Source organism: Rhamphochromis longiceps, linkage group LG22, assembly GCF_057381845.1.
Source record: "Rhamphochromis longiceps isolate RC_006_pf linkage group LG22, R_longiceps_female_GT1.1, whole genome shotgun sequence".
Taxonomy (NCBI): Eukaryota; Metazoa; Chordata; class Actinopteri; order Cichliformes; family Cichlidae; genus Rhamphochromis; species Rhamphochromis longiceps.
In genome coordinates, this window is record NC_140577.1 from 3,596,420 (window position 1) to 3,616,678 (window position 20,259).

A 20,259-nucleotide genomic window follows, 5' to 3' on the forward strand; every position below is an offset into this window, starting at 1 on the left:
TTGCAGAGCAAATCACTCATTTGTGGCATCAGTGCTGTTGGAGGGTTTTTAATTATCTGACAAATAATGTGGCTCGTTGTGCTGTAACTGGACAAGAAGTAAGAGATTAGTTCTTGTTTTATATTTGCATGTGTCAGTGTCACAGCTGTCTGCATCTGTGCACTGCATTCATACAGTTTACAGGTGATGCACTAGTTGACTATGTTAGCATCCCAACGTGGGCACAGCCCGTGTGCTCACTCTGACCTCTGACCTTCTTCTGGATTGAATGAGGGGACTGATCTAAAGGAAGTTTTCTATCCCCAGTTTTCTTGGATAAAAATCATGGAACTTTGCCCTGAAGCTGCAAGTCTAATTAAAAGATGCTAAGAGGGCGGAGCCAAGATCAGCTCACGTGGAAGACGAGTACCTGCTCTGCAGGACACGACCCAAAACCTCTCCCATGTTCTCTCTCAGTGTCTGCATCCAAACAGATCTAATGTCCTGCTCTCCTGCACGTCTGTCTACTGCTGATTTTATTTTATTTTTTCCCATATAGTAAAGGAGAAAGACTGCTTGATTTGAAGAATTGAATCTTTATAAGGAACTTGAATCTCTTCCAGTCTTGAAATAAAAATGCAGCATCAAAGTTTTAAATTTTGAGACAAAACCTTTGACTCTTGATCCACTTTCCGTCCGTGCCTTTGCTGTGTGTCAGGTGTGACGCGCGTTCAGCCTGACCTGCTCTAATTCCCTAATGAGATTGCCCGTCCCCGGATATCCTATTAGACCCTGATTAACTGGGCTCAGCTCATTAGCTCCGACAAACCAATTCACCCCTCCTGTAAACCTCCGCCTCAGTCCATCTCTCCATTCCTGCGCCCGCATCCAAAAACATGCAGTGCAATGTCAGGAATCAAGGCACCAATGTCACCTCTCTGCAACCACAGGGCATTCAAAGCATACGTACCAATGCACCAATGAATAAAACTACTTTGTGGATGGGTTAAAAAAGAACAAACAGCTGTGGAAATTAAAATGAACATTTTTAACTGGCGTTGCCTTATATTTTGTTGAACCTTTAATAGGATAAATTAAACACAAGAAGAAACCACTGCTCTGTTCGTGGAACCAACTTTGTGCTCTGAAGAGTTCCCATCTTCCTGCTTTAGACAAATCTCTGTGTTTGTCTTTCTTTCCTTTAGTTTACTCTTGTGCTATGACATCTGTTCCCTTCCTCTTCTTGTCTTGTTCTTGGATTTCTTCACCTCTTCTCATCTTTTGACCTCATAACCTGATTTTCTCCCTTCAATTGCTTTACCTACCTCCTCTCGCCACGCTCCCTTTCCTTTTTCCTCTCTCTCTCCTTCCCTATTTCCATCATTGAGCCTTATCCCTTCATCACTTATCTCCTTCATCCCCTCCAATCCTCATCTGTTCGTCACCGTGGAGGAAGGCTCAGACTTTTTCACTAGTACAGCCACTAGCAGTCAGCCGGTGGGAGAGCATCAGAGGAGCCAGCGAGCAGGTTGTGCACCCTGTAGAGCTGTGGAAGCTGAAACGGCTCAAAGGGGGAACACAGGTGTCTGCGATCGGGATCTGCACAGGTGCAGAAAAAGAGAAAAGGTGAGTTTCAGCATTTCTGGTGCTTCTTTGTGACAGTTTAAAGTTAAGGAATGCTGCTGGGGAACAGTTGGAGCTGCTTTGAGTCAGCTGTGGGGACTCATCATCTTTCTTTGTCACCGTTTGAAGAAGAAAAGTGGAGTTCTGCTTTTTATTATTTGGAAGAACAGGAAGTGAACTTTTGCAGTGCTGTGCTACCAAAGCAAAAAGTGATCAGCAACTTTGGGGATTTTCTGTATTTTCTGACACATGATTTGATCAAATTCAGGATATTTGACCAATGCAACTTGAGTTAAGTCATCAATTTCTTTCAAACAACAGAATAACTTGTCACTGCATCCTTAAACCCTCTGAAGGTGATCTTTGGATTGTAGCAACTCTGCCAAAGAGGATTGGAGCTTCAGGTGGAGCAGCAGTAAGCTGCAGCCTGGTCGGTCACAAAGAGCTAAACCTCATCCAGCTCACTTTGTTTGTGGAAATCTTTGGTGGTAGCAGGTGGTCTGCTAATCAGATGGCTCAGTCCATGAGTGTAATGAGTCAACTCATGACTCCTCCAGTCTGCACATTAAAGTGTGCGTGCAAGAATAACACACTGACAGGAGGTTGTGGTGTTAAGTTGTCCTTATAGTGGTGGAGAGTGGTGTAATAAGGTTTCAGATTTTCACTGGCTTTAAGCTCTGGAAAATGGCCGCATGTGTTTCATTCACATGTTGAACAATAAGTGCACCTCAAATGAATAAACAGGACAGTAGAGGAGGAGCAGTTTTTGGTCTTGACTCTAACAGAAGCTCCATTTCTTCTATTGTCCACGCCGCAGTCCCTCCCTCTCACTCTGATCTCAGGGTAAAGAGCAGTCAGCAATCAGATGACAGGAGATTTGACCGCTAAAGCTTCTCTTAAGCTCTCCTGCAGGGATTTAAAGTCCTGTAGAAACCCATCCCAAACTCCCCTCACCTCTGCCCCCACCATATCCTCGACCTTCCATAGTCTATGTGCAGCTGCTACCTGCACATAGACTGATGCAACCGATCACTTGTACTAATCAGTGGACGTTTATTCTTAATCATGTCTCCGTCTTCTGTAAAAGCTCCTGCATGTTCCTGTGTGACTACTGTGCAAGCTCTACTTATGGTTTGTGACTAACAAGTCAGGCAAGGTTAAAACTGTAGCACAACTCTGGAAGTTTTAATATTCCTCACTGGAATCTCTGTGTTTTGCATTAGCAGTAATTTTTACCTCACTCATGGGGGTTCAGGCTTTTAGCTCGATAGTTTGATGATGTGCAGAAACGTGCACACAGTTAATCGGTGTTCAGTTAGTCAGTCATCAGCATCCTGTTACAGAGTATTAGCCGAACACTTATTGTAAACACTAAGTTTCAAAGTAAAAGAACAAACCAAGAAAAACGATGACACTGATTGGAAATAACAGCTTTTCTTTTATTGTTGTTTGTTTTTTCAGCTTCTGACCGTTAACTTTTAGCTGTTTGACCTTGATGTTGGTGATGTAACATGATGTAACCTGAGGGTTTAAAGTTTTACACTGGAAGGGTGTTGGTGAGGTCAAAATGGACACTGAAGTTAAGGCAACCATAAATTCCTTACAAGGAAGATTCAACACTGATCCAACTCTTTAAAACCATAAAGAATAAAAGGAGTCAGTAAAAACTAAAGACGTGTATTTTATCCTCTAAATCACGCAAAAATAAATGTACTAAGTGCCCTTTAGACCTTTAGAGTAATGTAATTGCTTCCTTCTTTCCTAAGTCCTACACATCTATCCTTCATTCCTCTTGTCCTCTTTTACCCATTGTTGATTCTGTGCCGTCTTCTTTAATACTTCTAAACGGTTCCCTTCCTCTCTTTGTTCAGGGACAGCTGACACCTGAGTGTCTAATTGTTTCTGTAGACTTGGTGGTGCAACAAGAATCGAAGCGTTCCAGTTCAGGAATCAGGGTCACTGAGTGGTACCTACTTTATTTCACAGCAGGGTCAAACGTGAGGATACGTTTGGCTGGGAGTCATTCCACTAACAGCATTAACATCTTTCACAATGAGCTGCAACAAACATCCAAACATTGCTGTCTGTGCAAATATGTCTAGTCCACACGTGGACTTCAGAATATTTTCCAAGTAAATAATTATATTTTTTTTGTGTTTTTCCCCATTTCCTATTCCTCTCAGTGTCGCTTGGTTTTTCATCAGTAACATCAACAAACAACTCTCGCCATGGCAGCTGAGAAGGCTGAAATGGATGCACTGAAAAAGGAGTGTGATGGCCTCCGTGCACAGATTGAGGTGAGCGTTTCTTGTGGGAGGAAGTTCCAGGTGTTTTTATCTTCAACACCATAAAAACAATCCTGATTTCACCCCCGTGACACCATATTTTTCATATTATCTAGCGTGTATATTAATGTTATTGTATTTATTTAACACTAACCTCAAGTAATCAGTCTTTCTCCATCCGTCACGTGACAGATATGCATGTAATCTTTTGATATTCAATTCAATTCAGTTTTATTTATATAGCGCCAAATCACAACAGCAGTCGCCTCGAGGCGCTTTATATTGTACAGTAGATACAGAGAAAAACCCAACAACCATTTGACCCCCTATGAGCAGCACTTTGGCAACAGTGGGAAGGAAAAACTTCCTTTTAACAGGAAGAAACTCAGCTCAGGGAGGGGCGGGGCCATCTGCTACGACTGATTGGGATGAGAGAAGGAAGACAGGATAAAGACATGCTGTGGAAGAGAGACAGAGGTTAATAACAGATATGATTCAATGCAGAGAGGTCTGTTAACACATAGACACATGTGTATATACATACATATCTGTCTGTCTGAGTCACTGTAAGTTCAAAACAACAGGAAAATGTTCAGGATGGCCTTAATAATCATATTTATTTAAACATGTTTCACTAGACAGGTAAAAACTAATAATTATAGAGGATGGACCCATGGTGCTTATATTACCCTTGTGAAGAGGTTTCTTTTGATTGCAGATCTTACTTACTCTTAGTTTTTCCTTTATAATTTGTGGAGGTTAATTCGCCTTAGTGGAGGACTTAGTGGACCTCCTTCCTTTTTCCTAATGCTAGAATTGCTGTGATGCCATCACAGAGGAAAGGAGTGAGGAAAAACACCGACTACACAGTTTTTCTTTTTCCAAACCTGTAATTCTCTGTGTGACCAATAGGCGGCCCGCAAAGCTGTGAATGACGGCAGCATGTCTGCAGCAGCATCAGGGGTGGCCTCAGTGGGTCGGGTCCAGCTGAAGCTCAGGAAGACACTCAAGGGTCACCTGGCTAAAATCTATGCCATGCACTGGTCAGCTGACTCCAGGTGAGGATGAAAGGGTGGCACGTTTGTGTAAGAAAAGAGCAGCTCTGTAATCAAATTCAACAATAGGTTGTATATGAATACTCGTTTCATCCCTTTACTTTTTAAAAACCTCTATTTAATGCTTAAAAAACGTAATATGTAAATATAACATCGCCTGTTTGACAGTTTGAAGAAAACACTTGTAATATTAAAGAAATACTGAAATTACCTGATTTATTTGTATGTGCTGTAATGAAAATGAATGTGTGTCTTGAAGATTATAAACTGCTGATTTTTATCCATATTAATGTGTGTGTGTTTTTAATATGTTTGTGACTTTGACATCAGAATTTGCAGGATGCAAACATTAGTTGTGATAACAGCCAAACTATTTCGCATGTGAACAAACTTTAGATGCAGAAACGAGATAAACTCCAGCATACATTCAATCCATGTGAATTTAAAAGGCACAATAGTTACTGCTACACGACATCTCTTTTCTAACAGCCACAGAAATATTCATCATTAGTGAGACATTATCTCACTGAGATGTTTTTTAAATCTTTAATTTAATGAAGATTGAAGTGCTCTTCAAACACAGTGACACTTCCTTTCTCTCACAGGCAGATGGTCAGTGCATCACAGGATGGAAAGCTGCTCATCTGGGACTGTTTCACAGGGAACAAGGTAGGACTGCATGGGATATGTCATAATTAATCTGAATGTGCAGGCATGTAATTTGTGGAGTGCAATATATAATAGACCAAGTAAAACGAACCACACACAACCTGCAAAATAAGACAAAAACTGCATATTTACTCAATGAAACAATCAGTCATCAACTGCTAATTTCATTTAGTAAGTTAGTACTTTTTAGTTCATGTTCTTTTAGATATATCAACAATGACTAACACAAATGGATAATAACAGAAACTGAGAACAAGTGTTAAAAACAAAAGAAGAGAAGAACAAGGAGAAAATGTTCAATCTGAGCTTGGAGCTCAGTATTTATTTAGTACATCCCAACATAATTAGATTACCCAGTGAGCAGATTTCAGCAGTGAGCTAATTAGCCAATGGATGAGCAAGCTTCACAGTTTAAATTCATTTCTGAGCACCCTTCAAAGCACCCCCGTTTGAGGGTCAGTGCTTTACAGGAGTCCAGAAACAACTGGTCTGTTGTGATGAATCTTCACAAACATTTGTGAAAATCTCTTCATTTACATTTAGCATTTTGTGTGTTTTGACTCTACTTTGACTGTTCATCTGCTTTCCTGCGGTGACTCAGTGAACCTATTTCTAAAGCAGTAAACAAAGATTAATAGTGTCACGATAAGCTTGTTGTTGCTGTTGCAGTGGTTCCTCGCAGGCCTTTAGACCTGAGTGGAAGCACAGACAGCCAACAGGAACATCGTCTCTCCAGCCTTCAAACGCTGTCCATGCTTGTTAAACCGCAGAGCTGCAACCTCCTGGTTGTTTAAACTGAATTCCCTCTTCCCAGTTGGTTGCTGTTCCACTGAAGTCTGCTTGGGTGATGAGTGTCGCCTTCGCCCCTTCTGGTAACCTGGTGGCCAGCGGTGGTCTGGACAACATCTGCACAGTTTACAACATCAAGGCGGCCAGCCCCAAAACCCTCAGAGAGTTGGACGCACACACAGGTGAGGAGGGAGCTTCCTTTAAATGCCTTCAACTTACTTCACAGCATCAAAACCAATGAATGCATGCACAGCCAACCTGAGACGCTCGCAAAACTCTCTCTCGCCCAGGTTACCTGTCTTGCTGCCGTTTCCTTAGCGATACTGAGATCTTGACAGCCTCCGGTGACACCACCTGGTGAGTTTAAAGTTTGTGTTTCTTAGTGTTTGATGTCAGTCATTTCTATCAACCCACCTAAAGTAGTGAACAAGGGGAAAAGAGCAGCTTTTAAATCAGTATCAAGGCTGTGCATTCTCCCATTAGCCTGAAGGTATTAAAAAAAACCATGACACTTGTTCACCAATCATGTGCTCTATGGTGTCTTCATATTACCACATACTATAGGCAATATTTCTAAAATGTAAAGGGGAAGTGCCTTAAACCTGCACTCTTTCTAATGACCAGTGGGGGGCGGAGCCAGTCGCTGCAAATTGCTGGCCCTCACGTAGCCTGGTTTTGTCCTGTTTTTCCTTCCCACTGTTGCCAAGTGTTTGTACATAGGGTGTCGTCTAATTGTTGGGGCTTTCTCTGCATTATTGTAGGGTCTTTGCCTTACGCTACAAAGCACCTCGAGGTGACTGTTGTGATTTGGTGCTATATAAATTAAATTAAGTTAAATTAAAAATAAGTCATATTTTATAAAAGTCTATAAGAAAACGACTGTAGTTGTCACTTCATTATGATCCCATGAAACTCTCGCAGTGTGTTTATTGACTAGAACATGTTGTATGGTTCAGAGAAAAATGGACATGTGCACACGGTGTCCTACAGGGCTCGGCCACCGTAGCTACCTGTGTGCATGCCGTGTATTTTATCAGGCAGATGTCTCTAAACAGTTAAGATGGAGATAACATTAATCTCAGATCATTGCTTGAAAATATGAATTAACAAATAAATTAATGTTATTTGTTCATTCATATTAACAAAGATACAAACGAACTTAGAGCTGTCATCAAGAAATTAGATTTGAGGTAAGCTAAAAAGACCTGAGACAGTTAATCAGAACGCCGTCTGGTCTAAAAACCTCTGATTTGTGTCTCTGTCTTCTTCCTCTCATCTTCAGCTGTCTGTGGGACCTGGAGACCGGCAAGCAGAAGGTCAACTTCACCAACCACATTGGGGACTGCATGTCGCTGGCTCTCTCCCCCGACATGAACACCTTCATCTCTGGAGCCTGTGACTCTCTGGCCAAGCTGTGGGATCTGAGGGAAGGCGCCTGCAAGCAGACTTTCTCCGGACACACCAGCGACATTAACGCCATTTCTGTGAGGATATCCCAGAAACTCACGACACACACACACAAATCACACTATTTCTAGTCTATAGGGGGACAGTTGTGGTCTGAAGGCTGCCTTAGCAAAACTATTTCCTCTTGGTTTAAAACTCAAATGCTTCTTCTCGTCCCACTTGTAGTTCTTCCAAAGTGGTAATGCCATCATCACAGGCTCCGATGACTGCCAATGCAAGATGTACGACCTGCGCGCCGACCAGGAGGTGATTTGCTACCAGGACACCAGCCTGAACGCCGGGGTCACATCTCTGGCTCTCTCCAGCTCAGGCCGCCTTATCTTTGCAGGTTACGATGACTTCAACTGCCACATCTGGGACTCACTGAAGGGAGAGAAAGTCGGTGAGCAGAGTTTATTCAAAATTACTTAAATTTAAATATGTATATCTTGTGGATGGATGGATATCTTAATTTATAGACTTTTAAAAGGGAGCATAGGGAGTGACGTTTTCATTAACGTTGGTGCTCTTCCACATGTCACCTGTAGATGGTGCTGATGCACTATTTTTATGATCTCTTTGCTTCCAACGGAACAGTTCATTAATTTTTTTTCAAAAATGAATGTTTTATTTCTTAAAAAAGAAAATACATTTATTTCCTTTGCTGTTTCCAATTCGTCTCCTAAATTTTTTCATTTACTCTCTTTCCTTGCCGTCATTTTTTTCCTTCCCTTGCTTCCTCTCTTCCCGATGCTGTTTTCCCCTCTTTTTTCTTTTCCTTTCCTTTAATTAATCATTTCCACCATTTTCCCTTTGCTCTTTCTCCTTGTTCCCTTTCTTCTCTGCCATTCTTTTTCTATTTTTCTATTTTTGGTGTTGTTCTGACATGTTGTTCCATTTTGCTGTTTGCTTACACTCCACTCTACTTTCTACAGTCACTTCATGTTATTCCCTTTTTTCCCCAATGTTCTTTCTTCTCGTCTTTAATTCTCCTTCCTTTATGTGCTTCACTCGCTCATCTTTTTCCTTTACTTCCCCTCTTTTCTTGTCTGCTTCCCACTCTTTTCTTTTCCATGTCCTCTCCTTGAATTTCTTCTTTTTCTTTCGTCACTTTCATATGATTTTTTCCCCTCCCTGATTTTTTTGGCCATTTGCTCTTCTTTGCTTTCCTCATATACTTTGTTCTTGTGATGTCTTATTTTTGTTCCACACTTTCTCCTCTGTTTGTACTTTCCACTCTTTTTGTTTTTCATTGACTCATCTTGTGCCTTCTGAGCATCTTTTTTCCTTTTCTTTACTCTCCTTTTAATTTCTCTGTCATAATTACTTTTATTCACTCATCTCCATTGCTTACAACCATGACCTCTTACTTTTCCTTCACTCCTTCTGCACTCTTTCATGTCTTTTATCTTGTTGTACAACACCAGGCGTGCTCTCCGGTCATGACAACAGGGTGAGCTGCACCGGCGTCCCTGATGACGGTATGGGCGTCTGCACAGGATCCTGGGACAGCTTCCTCAAACTGTGGAACTGAGGCGTCCCTGCAGAGAATAACGCCAGGAGACGAAGAAGAAACGGAGCAGGATGAGAGGAGAGGAAAATAGTGGCAGAGAAGTGAGGCTGGAGATTTGGTGCAGATATTTGACCTTCCTCTCTTTCTTTTTCCCGCTCTGCTTCTTCCTCATACATGTATGCAAATTTTAAAAGGTTGCGAATGAGTCATATTGTGCAAATGGCATCAGTTAAACAATGCACGATGCATTCCACTGCATGTACAAGAAAGCTTTACTGTGGATTTATTTGCTGAAAAAAGTAAATCTTAAAAAAAATAGATTATTAATCAAAACGGAGCGGAAAATAAGCTCTTATTGAAAATGATAAAAATCTCTAGATTTTCTGAAAATAACTGAATAAAGAACAGTAAATAATGAAAATATGAAGATAGAGCTACAGATTTATTTTTATTGTCTTCGAGGTCTTTGACCTTTTAAAAGAGCACTGCAATCATCTAGAAGAAAAAGACTGACATGTATATTTATTTATATTTTATAGATTAACACATTAGAAATGTCTATGTACAGAGTCTCTTTGTTGTATCTGATCTGTTTGCTTTTTTGGCTGCACATATTCTGAGTGTGTATTTGTATGGTTGAGCTGCTTTCTCGGGTCCCATATTACCACCAGCTGACTTTGATCCAAGATGGCTGCTTTCCCCACTTCACAGGTAAAAAAAACACTGATGGGCTCGTGGATGATGGTTTGAAGGTGGAACCTGGCTGTGAGAGTGGCTGTAAAACACTCCTGTAAGCTTTCTTTACTCCTCTGGCTTCAGCTGCATTTTGTTGTACTTTTAAACTTGAGCAGTTCCTCTGTACAAAAAAATACAAGATTTCTGTTGGAAATCTTTCTAATAAACATAGAATTCTGCATTAAGACTATGTCAGAGTCTTTTTGTTTCAATGACAAGGTCTGACCTTTAGTTATGAGGGTTAGTTTTAATTTCTTACATTAACATGCACATACAGTCCTCCAGAATCTAGACTGGTCCCTGCAGCTGTTGCTCTCATCATCAGAGGGCAAAAATGCCTGGAGCGGAATCTCATTAGAGGTCAGCACACCTCAGTAATGTGAGTCATACCTGCAAACAGCAGCAGGGTAGACACAGAGATGCTGGTGCAGAAATGAAGCTCTACAGTGAACGAGGAGGTTTGAATTGTCTCCAGACAAAGTGCTGATGTTCTGCATCACATGTACTGGAATCAGAAAATAAGTTAAAGTATGTAACACTGATTTAAACAGAACTTTTCACTGATAAAAACTGCAAAGTGCTTCACAAAAACACAAGAAAAACACAAGTAGATTCATAACATAAAACATCAAATTAATTACAAGCTTGTAAAAGAGTCAGTGGAGTCTCTACAGCACAAAGACAATTTCTCAACTTTGACAGTGAAGCCAACGGCGACTTTTGACCTGATGACCTGTAAGCTCAGTGAGGTTCCTCACGATGACAGACATACCGAGGGAGTTTGACCATGTAGGACTGATAGGTTTGTAGCATAAACCTATTCGCTGGAACGTTAAGGACAATTTAATTACACAGCAAAGCAAGACACGAGTAGGCAAAGTTCTTTATGTTTCTCATGCACGGGAGAGAAGTGAACAAACGCCGTCCCTTCGCTTGACCCCAGTTGCTCTCATCTGCTCCCCCGTAACACTGCTCTTTTATTGAGGTTACATGAATATGCATAGGTGCATTAGCATACGATGTATACATACACACAAAGAGTACCTTGCCTGTGCGTTGTGTAAGTGTGTGTGTGTGTGGGGGGGGGGGGGGGGGGGGTCAGTGTGTGACCCCATAAAGACTTCCCTAAACCTGCTGGTCTGGAAGTCCAGCAGTTCATCTAAACAAAAGGCACTTAGACTAAAACTGACATATACGTTTATCCTACCATAAAACAATAAGAGAAGGTACGACCTCTCCCATGCTCCCAGGATGTGGGTGTGAATGCCAGAACACTCTGGAATGCACACAAAGCCTTTGCAGACTATTAAGGATCACACATCCTATCACTACACAATCGATTATACACCTCTAAGCATATATGGTTAAATATTTCTAAGCATAAATGACAATCAACAATATAAACCTAACAAGGACCCTAAAAGGAAAAACTAAAACTTTAAAGTAAATTCTAAAATGTACAGTCAACCAATGAAGACAACGACCTGATGGATGGATGACCATGATGAAGGCCACAGGCCGAAACAGCCTTGGTCAAATAATAAAGCTGTTCTTTATACTATAAGTGTTGCTGGAGCTTCAGACCCTTGTTCTTCTCTATGCACTTTGGGCGTCATTGAAGTTGTTCCAGAAAACCTCCATTCTCTTTCAGAAAATCAATGAAGAGAAGCTAAATTAAAAAATATATATATCATTCAAAAAGTTTAAAAAGCTCACAAAAAGACCACTGCTCACATTACTAAGAAGGTCCTGAGTTCAACTCGCCATCAGGCCAGGGTCTTTCAGTGTGAAGTTTGTGTGGGAACTCTCTGAGTACTCTGACTTCCTCCCATAGACCAAAGACTATTAGTGGGATTAGGCTAACTGGTCATTCTAAATTGCCCATAGGTGGGAATGTGAGTGTGAATGGTTGTCTGTCTCTATGTGTTAGCCCTGCCACAGACTGGCGACCTGTCCGGGGTGTATCCCGCCTCTCCCTGAATTGGACAAGCAGAAGAGAATGGATGGATTTAAGTTATTTAACAAACATAAACGTCATGTAAGGTACGAGTTTTCTGAATAGTCAAAAGTTTGGTACATAAAGGTACAATTTAGCAAAATGTATAATTTAGACAGAATATAATGTTACAGTAATGACTTGCTTGTGATTTTATGGTATTTTTGGCATGATTTTCACAATAAAAACATCCAATTTTTACATATTATGATTGTAAATTTGGAAAATATATTTTCAAGGTATTATAATTACTGTGAACTGAATCAATTAAATATTACTGACCAAAGTAAAATATTGATAACTTTAAAGGAGGTCTGATTATTCCAAGTTCCATCCATTTAAATCCTGTGTAAACGGTTTATTTTACATGATCATCATGCCCAAAGTGATTCACAATAACAATATTACTGAAAATATAAATAACAATAAAATTGTTATATTGTCAACACTCATGTTTGACTTTGTGTCTTTTGTCTCTTTTTATTGGAAAAAATAAAACTGAAAGTAGAGACAACCAGAGAACAGAAACAACGAACAAAAAATGCCACGAGAAGCTTAATGCAAAATCTTAACATTTCTGAGCGGTTTCCATGAGAATACCCCGTGAATGTACGTGTACTTTATACTTTTGCATCCATGGTGGGAAGGACAACTTCTGTACAGCAGGTGGAGGTAACGTCCCGTGAAGCTCTGCGACTGCCTTCATAATCCCACGCAGAAGAAGAAGGACGTTTGCCGGTGTTTGGAGCTGATATTTCTGGCATCACCTGACCTGCACACCGGCCGGACTCCAGATCGACCTCCAGCTCCTCTCCTCACCGGCTACCAGCTAATATTCGCCGGCCATGGCGCTTCGCAAGTTCTTCGTGGGTGGAAACTGGAAGATGAACGGGAACAAAGAGAGTCTTGGAGAGCTCATCAGCACCCTGAACACCGCCAGCCTGCACGACGAGACCGGTAACAGCCCCAGATTATTGCCGGGACCGCTGACTGACTGTGTGTGGCGGTTAGAGGGGATCAATAAAAGCGATTGTGATTGGTGACGTGGGAGGGGCTGACAGAGGAGGAGGGGGGGGATGCTGCTGATGCTTCACAGGTGACACAGTGACATTGAAAGTCACGTGATCAGGAGGCGTCACATGAAGGCCTCATTCTCTCACTTCACTTTGAGGAATTAATTTTCTGCCTCTTCGTACTTTTCCCCATCAAATGGAACCTAAATCATGGTTTTTATTGCTGTGCTTGACAGCTGAGGTTAGTCCACTGAGTCTGTGAACAGTCCCTGTGTCTTCACACAGTTCACAGCTTGGGTTCCCTCCACCAGTCAGACATTTTTGAGGCTCATTTGTGTTTTCAGTTTGGTCGTTTTAGAGCGCCTGACTTAAAGTAGACAAAGAACCAAATACTGAACACCAAATCTTTGAATCAAGGATTTTTTTGTACTAATATGCTGTACTCTGACATAAAACTGTGTGATCCAGCAGTTTATTTACTTTTTACACACTGATGTTTTTTGTTGTTGTTGTTTTTTTGTTGCAAAAACAAAGTCTTTAGCCTGTCTTCACACACTCATTCATGTTCATGTAGGCTCAATTACTGAAGAACAAGCCTGCTGCATCACTGAACAACAACATATGCTTATGATAAGGGCTTGTACATAGGAGTGTGGAACTACTCAAATTTTATTCAAGGAGTTTTTAAAACCAGACAATTGAGATAAAGCACTTTTTAAAAATGAATTCTTTTCTTTTGCTTTCACGCAGTCCAGAACAGAACAGATACATATGCATGAAACGATGATTAAAACACACAGTTTCTCTGTGTTAAATAATTATTGACCAAAGTAACTGATTCTCTTTGCTATATTTAAGCAGCTCTGCATTAATTTATTTTCTCTTACAGTGTCTTCATGACTGTTTCTTAATGTCTTTAAAATGAGGCAGGCTGCTGGAGGCGGTTGGTGATGAAAGCAATCGTAATCTTCAGTTAGATGAAATCATTTCAGTCTCCAGCCAGAATCACAGTTTAGCTCTATGTCCATTTAACTGCCTCTCAGGGTCTCCGGATTGTTTCAAATGCAGTAGGTGTTTGTAAATGCAGAATTCAGGTTTTCCTTTCATTTATTCAGGTATAACAGTTGAAAACGATCAGAGCAAAGAAGCATTTACATCAACAATAATGCTCTTAGAGCTTTTACACTGGTTTAACTAATGAATAAAAGTAAAACTCAGACAATCATCACAGCAAACACCAGTCATTCTGTCTGATTTCAGAGGTGGTTTGTGCCGCTCCCTCCATCTACCTGGACTTTGCCCGATCCAATCTGGATCCCAGGATCTCCGTCGCAGCACAGAACTGCTACAAGGTGGCCAAGGGAGCGTTTACTGGAGAGATCAGGTATCTCTCCTAACTCAAATACTTTATATATAATGCTGTGCTCACAGGCATACCCACTCTGTGATCGGCCTTGGGGCAGATATTATTTCTGTTATGTTGTACAGGTGCAAACACAGCATCTCCCATTTGCTGTCTCTCTTACACATACACAAACATGCACACACAAAATTTGTGTAAAGATAATATCAATAGAACCATTACAGTTTTTGATCAGCACCACGGACAGCGACCACAGCCAGAGGTTATTATTTAAGCTTGTGCTATAGACTCATAACATCAAGAAAGACAGCTGTAATGTCCATAAACATGGGGCAAAAGAGAGAATCCCATCAGCCACAGGTCCTCACAAACTGACGGGATGGATCACTGCATAACAAACACACTCATTAATAGAGTTTCTTATTCAACAATCAGTTCCAGTGGAGCAGCTTTTAAAGTCTCTCTCTCACATACAAAGTCCTGTTCTTGCTCCTGATTTTTCTCCTTCCTCCACCTTTTTGTTTTGCTTGCTGAGCATAATTTAAACTAGTTGCTCTATGAGACACTCACTGGAAAACAAATTAAATTGTTGACGTCAGCAAGTTTGTGCACATTTTGCACATATGAAAGGAAATAATTTGTTCTTTATTTTTGACTGCTAGTGTTAACTCTTTCACTGAACTAACACAGCTAATCCTTCAACATGTTTGGACTCTCTGCTCACATTGCCTTCATATTAAATAATTTTTTGCTCTTTAAAGAACTTATTTTAACATTGTACTCAACAAAAAACAAACCATCCCTAACAAAAAAAGGAACTTCAAGAGCCAAATTGCATTAAATTTTTTCACGTCAATATACGTAGAGTTGACATGGGCTGTCCTACATGTTTCCTCTCCCTCCAGCCCAGCCATGATCAGGGACTGCGGGGCAGACTGGGTGATCCTGGGACACTCGGAGCGCCGTCATGTGTTTGGGGAAAGTGACGAGCTGATTGGCCAGAAGGTGAGAATCACAGAACTTTCCAATTATCTGGATTTCAAGGGCACATTTCTTTGTAAGAGTTTGCACAACAGAATTTTGTATCAGCATAAAACAGGTTCATATGTTCATCTGATGCCACCACAGTGATGGCAGCTTGTTCGCGCAGGTAGACTCTGACTTTGTTGCCGTTTCAGGTGGCTCATGCTCTGGAGAACGATCTGGGTGTGATCGCCTGCATTGGTGAGAAGCTGGAGGAGCGAGAGGCAGGAACCACCGAAGAAGTCGTCTATGCTCAGACGCAGGTCATTGCAGGTAAATACAAGAGAAATATTAACATTTTTTCTATGTTTTTTTTTTTTTTTATTGTAGGCTTTCATGATCTGTTTTTTTTTTAAAGTTTTATTTTAGCTTTTCTGCTTTATATTATTTTTGCATCTTTTTTTATGGCTAAAACTTTGTTTTTACCTTTACAGGAAAAAAAATAAGTCATTCATTTCTCAAGTTTCTTATTCTAATGTTTTATTACTTTATTATTATTATTATTATTCATGATTATTGTTGCGCTATTATGTTTGTACTTTTTCTACATATATATGTAAAATTAAAATAATTAGTTATTTACTCAAATATTTCATTTAAACAAAGTTGTAATAACTAATAACGAGATTCATTACATAATATTTTGAAGGAAAACGAGCAGTTTGAAATAAATCGGATGTATTTACACCTTTTTTGTACTATTATGTTCTTTAGATCAAAAGTTTGGTTATTTAATGGTTCAAATGTTTCTCTGATTATGAATAATGACAAAAAAACTGTTACAGAAACATAAAAGTGAACTGCTGGATTCTACTCTGTTTTTATTCTGTGCATAAAGATAGAAAAACGAGTTCCTTTTGCTTCTGGATTTGTTCTGTCTGCACTGAGGCTTTACAAGACCTGATTGATGATCTTTTCCCTGGTTCCATCTTGGCCTCCTGTATTCTGCTTCTGTACTGAAAGTAGGCCACGTACTGATTTAAAATGTAAATAGGTCAGTGGTCTCTGCCTTCAACAGACACAGCTGCCTCTGTTAAAGCAGGCTTTGCAGCTTTAAAGCCAACAAAGGTGGAGAACTGATGGCAGCTTGCAGCCGTGGTCTGCTTTTAGGATGTTGCCTGATCAGAAAGGACCTTTTGAGTTTGCATACTAAGGTTTGCTTATTCTTTCTGAAAGGTAGGAAAACCTTTTAAAGAAGAAACACACCAGACAGATTTGTTTTTGAAGAAATGATAACCATGTTAATTATTAAGGTAGAGGTCAGGCATAATCCTGTTTTATGGCATTGTGATGTATGTGAAATGTGGCCTCTCGGCTGATAAACTGTTGTCTTTTCCACCATTATCCTTCCATATTCTTTATACAGACTTTGCAGGTCTTTAACATGATATTGCTGCAGCCCAAATGACTGGCTGCAGGTGGCAGCTGATAAAGCACCTTGAGAATGGATTGTAGATGCGGGTCTGCAATCACACCGTTACTTATCGGTGTTTATGCCTGAATGATGTTTGGTTGCAGAGAATGTAAAAGACTGGGGGAATGTCGTGCTGGCATATGAACCTGTTTGGGCCATCGGCACAGGAAAGACAGCCACACCTGAGCAGGTAATACCGCAGGCACATAACTACAAGGCCCATAAGTGAGCACATAAATAATCATAACTTCTCACATTACATCCAGTCCAGTGGGATGTTTAGCCCTGTTTCCAATTTTTATCTTTGTCATGTTTTAATATCTAGTTTTACATAACTGCACACACGGGCAAATCGGCTGCACACGTGACATAATTGTTATATGATTTAAGTCTGTGCTCCGTGGAAATGAATCCTGGGAGTTGATTTTGAAGATGTGACTGTTTAATGATTCTGTTCATGAACACAAACTCATTTTTTTCTAGTCTTTTTAGTTTTGCAGTCACATGTGAAAAAGAGAGTTTACACAGGGTATGAAGTATTTTCTGTATGACTTCATCAGTCTCTCATGTTATTGTGCATCGCTTCAATTCATTGAGGTTTGGAGCATTCATTTATGCATAGGTCTCATTTTAATCAATGCATGCAGGCTCAGGAGGTCCACGAGAAGCTGAGGGCGTGGCTCAGAGCAAATGTCTCCGATGATGTGGCCGACTCTGTACGCATCATCTACGGAGGTCAGTGAGCATAACTAAAGCAAACTTTACAGTAGGATTGTGTTAGGTTCAATGATGGTGCAACAATTTCATATACATGAAATAATGGTGTTATTAACAGACGTCACAGGTCGGTTTAATTTTGCTACTCTCTCCAGGTTCGGTCACAGGAGCAAACTGCAGAGAGCTGGCGTCTCAGGGCGATGTGGATGGCTTCCTGGTGGGCGGGGCCTCTCTGAAGCCAGAGTTTGTCGACATCATCAACGCACGTGCATAACAAATGCACAACTACTACAGCAGGATCGATGGAAAACACCCTGCCCTTTAGATCTGCACCGTGTATCACCTTGTTTCTGCAAACTGGGCTGACTGATCCAGTTAAACCAGAGGAGGTTTGCATTCATAAAACAAACCACATGTTGAATATTTAAACTACTAAATACCTTTAAGAAAAGATGTTTTTCACTCCATTCTTTATTTTCCTGACTTCAATAAATAAGGAAACTTTAGATAATTAAGATTAAAAACTGGAAATCCACTGAGGCATGTGATTCATGTGATCCATGTAAAGTTTCCTTTTAAATTCTTTATTTGCTGCTAAACTGAGGTGAACTTAGAGAATCAGGGGATCGGTCAGCCCAGGCTGCTTCATGTGTTTGACTTTATGTGTCTCACCTAACTGCACTAACTGATACTTTAGGTCTTTAACAAATAAAGTTTCAGACAGAATTTACTTGAAATGATAAAACAAAGATGTCTGCAGGTACTGAGCTGTGAGGAGTTGTGGTTTAACACTGACTGAAGAAATCAGGGAAATAAATGATGCAAGAAGTAAAAAGACAAAATAAATAAATGTGGAAAAAGTGTATTTTATTTTGTGGTTTACTGTCCTTTTCAAATGCTTTTAAAGAAACCTAAATGTGACTTATGAGCAGTTAAAACAAGTTAAAGCATTTTTCCTTTGCATTTATATTTTTTTAGAATAATATTTGATTAGTATAGAATCCTTGAAACTAGTACTTCATAAAAGGTTTTTTTAAAGGGTCATATTGCGTTTTTGTTCTTCTTTTTTAACTCATCATGTCAGACACAAACGTTTTCACTGTTGGCTCTATCACGAGTTCACAACAGAGCTGGCTCCGTTATCATCACAGGAAATCGCTCTGCTTTCTGGATCTGTGCTGACCGATGTCATATCTGATCAAATACATGTGTTGGTTGACAAGTTGATTGAGTCTGTTTAGTCACATGTATTGCTGCCCAGGCTGTTTTTAATCATTTAAAACTGGTTTTCTTCATAAATCCTCTTGATTTAATACATGTTTTAGAAAATGTAAAAAACTGTTTTAATCTGGTAAATAGCTTCAGTTCACTTAAATAAAATTTTTCCCCCCGTCTGCTCAGATTGAGCTCAGCAGGTCATCCTGAACATGTCAACATGCAATAAGTTGCTGCCATGTGATTTGCTCATTAGATATTTGTGTTAACACGCAGCTGAACTGATGTACCTAATGAAATGGCCAGAGATCGTAGATGTTCCATCAGGTGACATTGTTTCCATCCTCTCAGTGATTCCTCTGAATGGAGGCACTGCCCTCCAGGAGCTCCCTTCATGACTCCATGATAGCAGTCGTCACCAGAGGATAAAGCTGAGCTCTCAGAAGAAACGTGGACGGACTGGAGCAACAAAATAATGGCTGAACACCGTTGGTCCTTCAGTCACATGTTAATGGTACAATTTTAATTTCATGGAAAAAAGTCTCCTGTATTGTCGAAGGTATATTGATTATAAGTTCCCCAAGCAGATGCTATAGTTTTAAGCCAGTTTGCAGTTTTAAATATTATCACATCAAATAGCAAAATACATAACTTACTGAACTAAACTGGGACCTAAAAACCAGAAGATCAGTAGGAGCTCATATTCATCACAATTCACAGCTTTTGCGAGTATATCACCAAATGTGATCTTGATCTTCACAGTTTGAGTGATGACCCGTTAGTGATCAATGTGTGCAGGTTTGACTGCATTGCTCACATGCTTACTGTAAAATAAGCGGTGAATTGTGTGAATTGCGGACTGAGGGAAAACAGATGCCTCACCCTGGCAGAGCTCGTTGGCTGTTGAGCTGAACAAGTTGTAAAAAATACAAAAAAACCTCCACATGCTCATATTCTGACATTTCACTGAAAAAAAGATTCAGACACAAAACGACAAAACTCCTTCAGCTGTGTTTGAAATTGTAAATTACCATCTTTTTTATTTCACATATTTTCACATTATTTTCAATGACAAGCGTTCTCTTTAAGTGTTTTTTTTTTCTTTCTTCTTTTTTTGATCACAGCTATTCTAAAGACATTCAGGAGGAACCAAAGGAACAAAGGGACTCGGGGTTCATATATTCTATCTTCTTTTTCTCTGAGAAAGAGGCAGGATCTCAAGCATGGACAAAGGACAAATAATCAGAATCACGTCTGGGCGAGAAGAAAAGGGAGCAACTGGAACCGAGAGACAGACACGACAAGAAGAACAAGGAGACGAAAATAGAGAGAAAGAAGAGGACAGAAGTGGGAGGAGTGCAGGTACTCGAGTGTCCAGGTAAGAGTGTGACATAGCAGAGTGTGTAAGTGTTCAGGTGTTTACA

At 40.2% G+C, this 20,259-nt stretch overlaps 2 protein-coding genes across 2 annotated transcripts; both read left to right on the top strand.

Annotated features, from left to right (window-relative positions):
• The first annotated feature begins 1,470 nt into the window (after positions 1 to 1,470).
• On the top strand, positions 1,471 to 10,223 carry gnb3b (guanine nucleotide binding protein (G protein), beta polypeptide 3b). Its single transcript, XM_085395583.1, has 9 exons — positions 1,471 to 1,605; positions 3,786 to 3,899; positions 4,800 to 4,945; positions 5,548 to 5,611; positions 6,426 to 6,582; positions 6,691 to 6,757; positions 7,683 to 7,884; positions 8,033 to 8,249; positions 9,274 to 10,223. Exons 2-9 carry the CDS (start codon positions 3,831 to 3,833, stop codon positions 9,378 to 9,380), a joined length of 1,029 nt encoding a protein of 342 aa, XP_085251709.1. The 5' UTR covers positions 1,471 to 1,605; positions 3,786 to 3,830; the 3' UTR covers positions 9,381 to 10,223.
• Positions 10,224 to 12,756: 2,533 nt separating this feature from the next.
• On the top strand, positions 12,757 to 18,485 carry tpi1a (triosephosphate isomerase 1a). Its single transcript, XM_085395667.1, has 7 exons — positions 12,757 to 13,047; positions 14,364 to 14,487; positions 15,372 to 15,471; positions 15,645 to 15,762; positions 17,008 to 17,093; positions 17,551 to 17,638; positions 17,776 to 18,485. Exons 1-7 carry the CDS (start codon positions 12,936 to 12,938, stop codon positions 17,892 to 17,894), a joined length of 747 nt encoding a protein of 248 aa, XP_085251793.1. The 5' UTR covers positions 12,757 to 12,935; the 3' UTR covers positions 17,895 to 18,485.
• Positions 18,486 to 20,259: the final 1,774 nt, after the last annotated feature.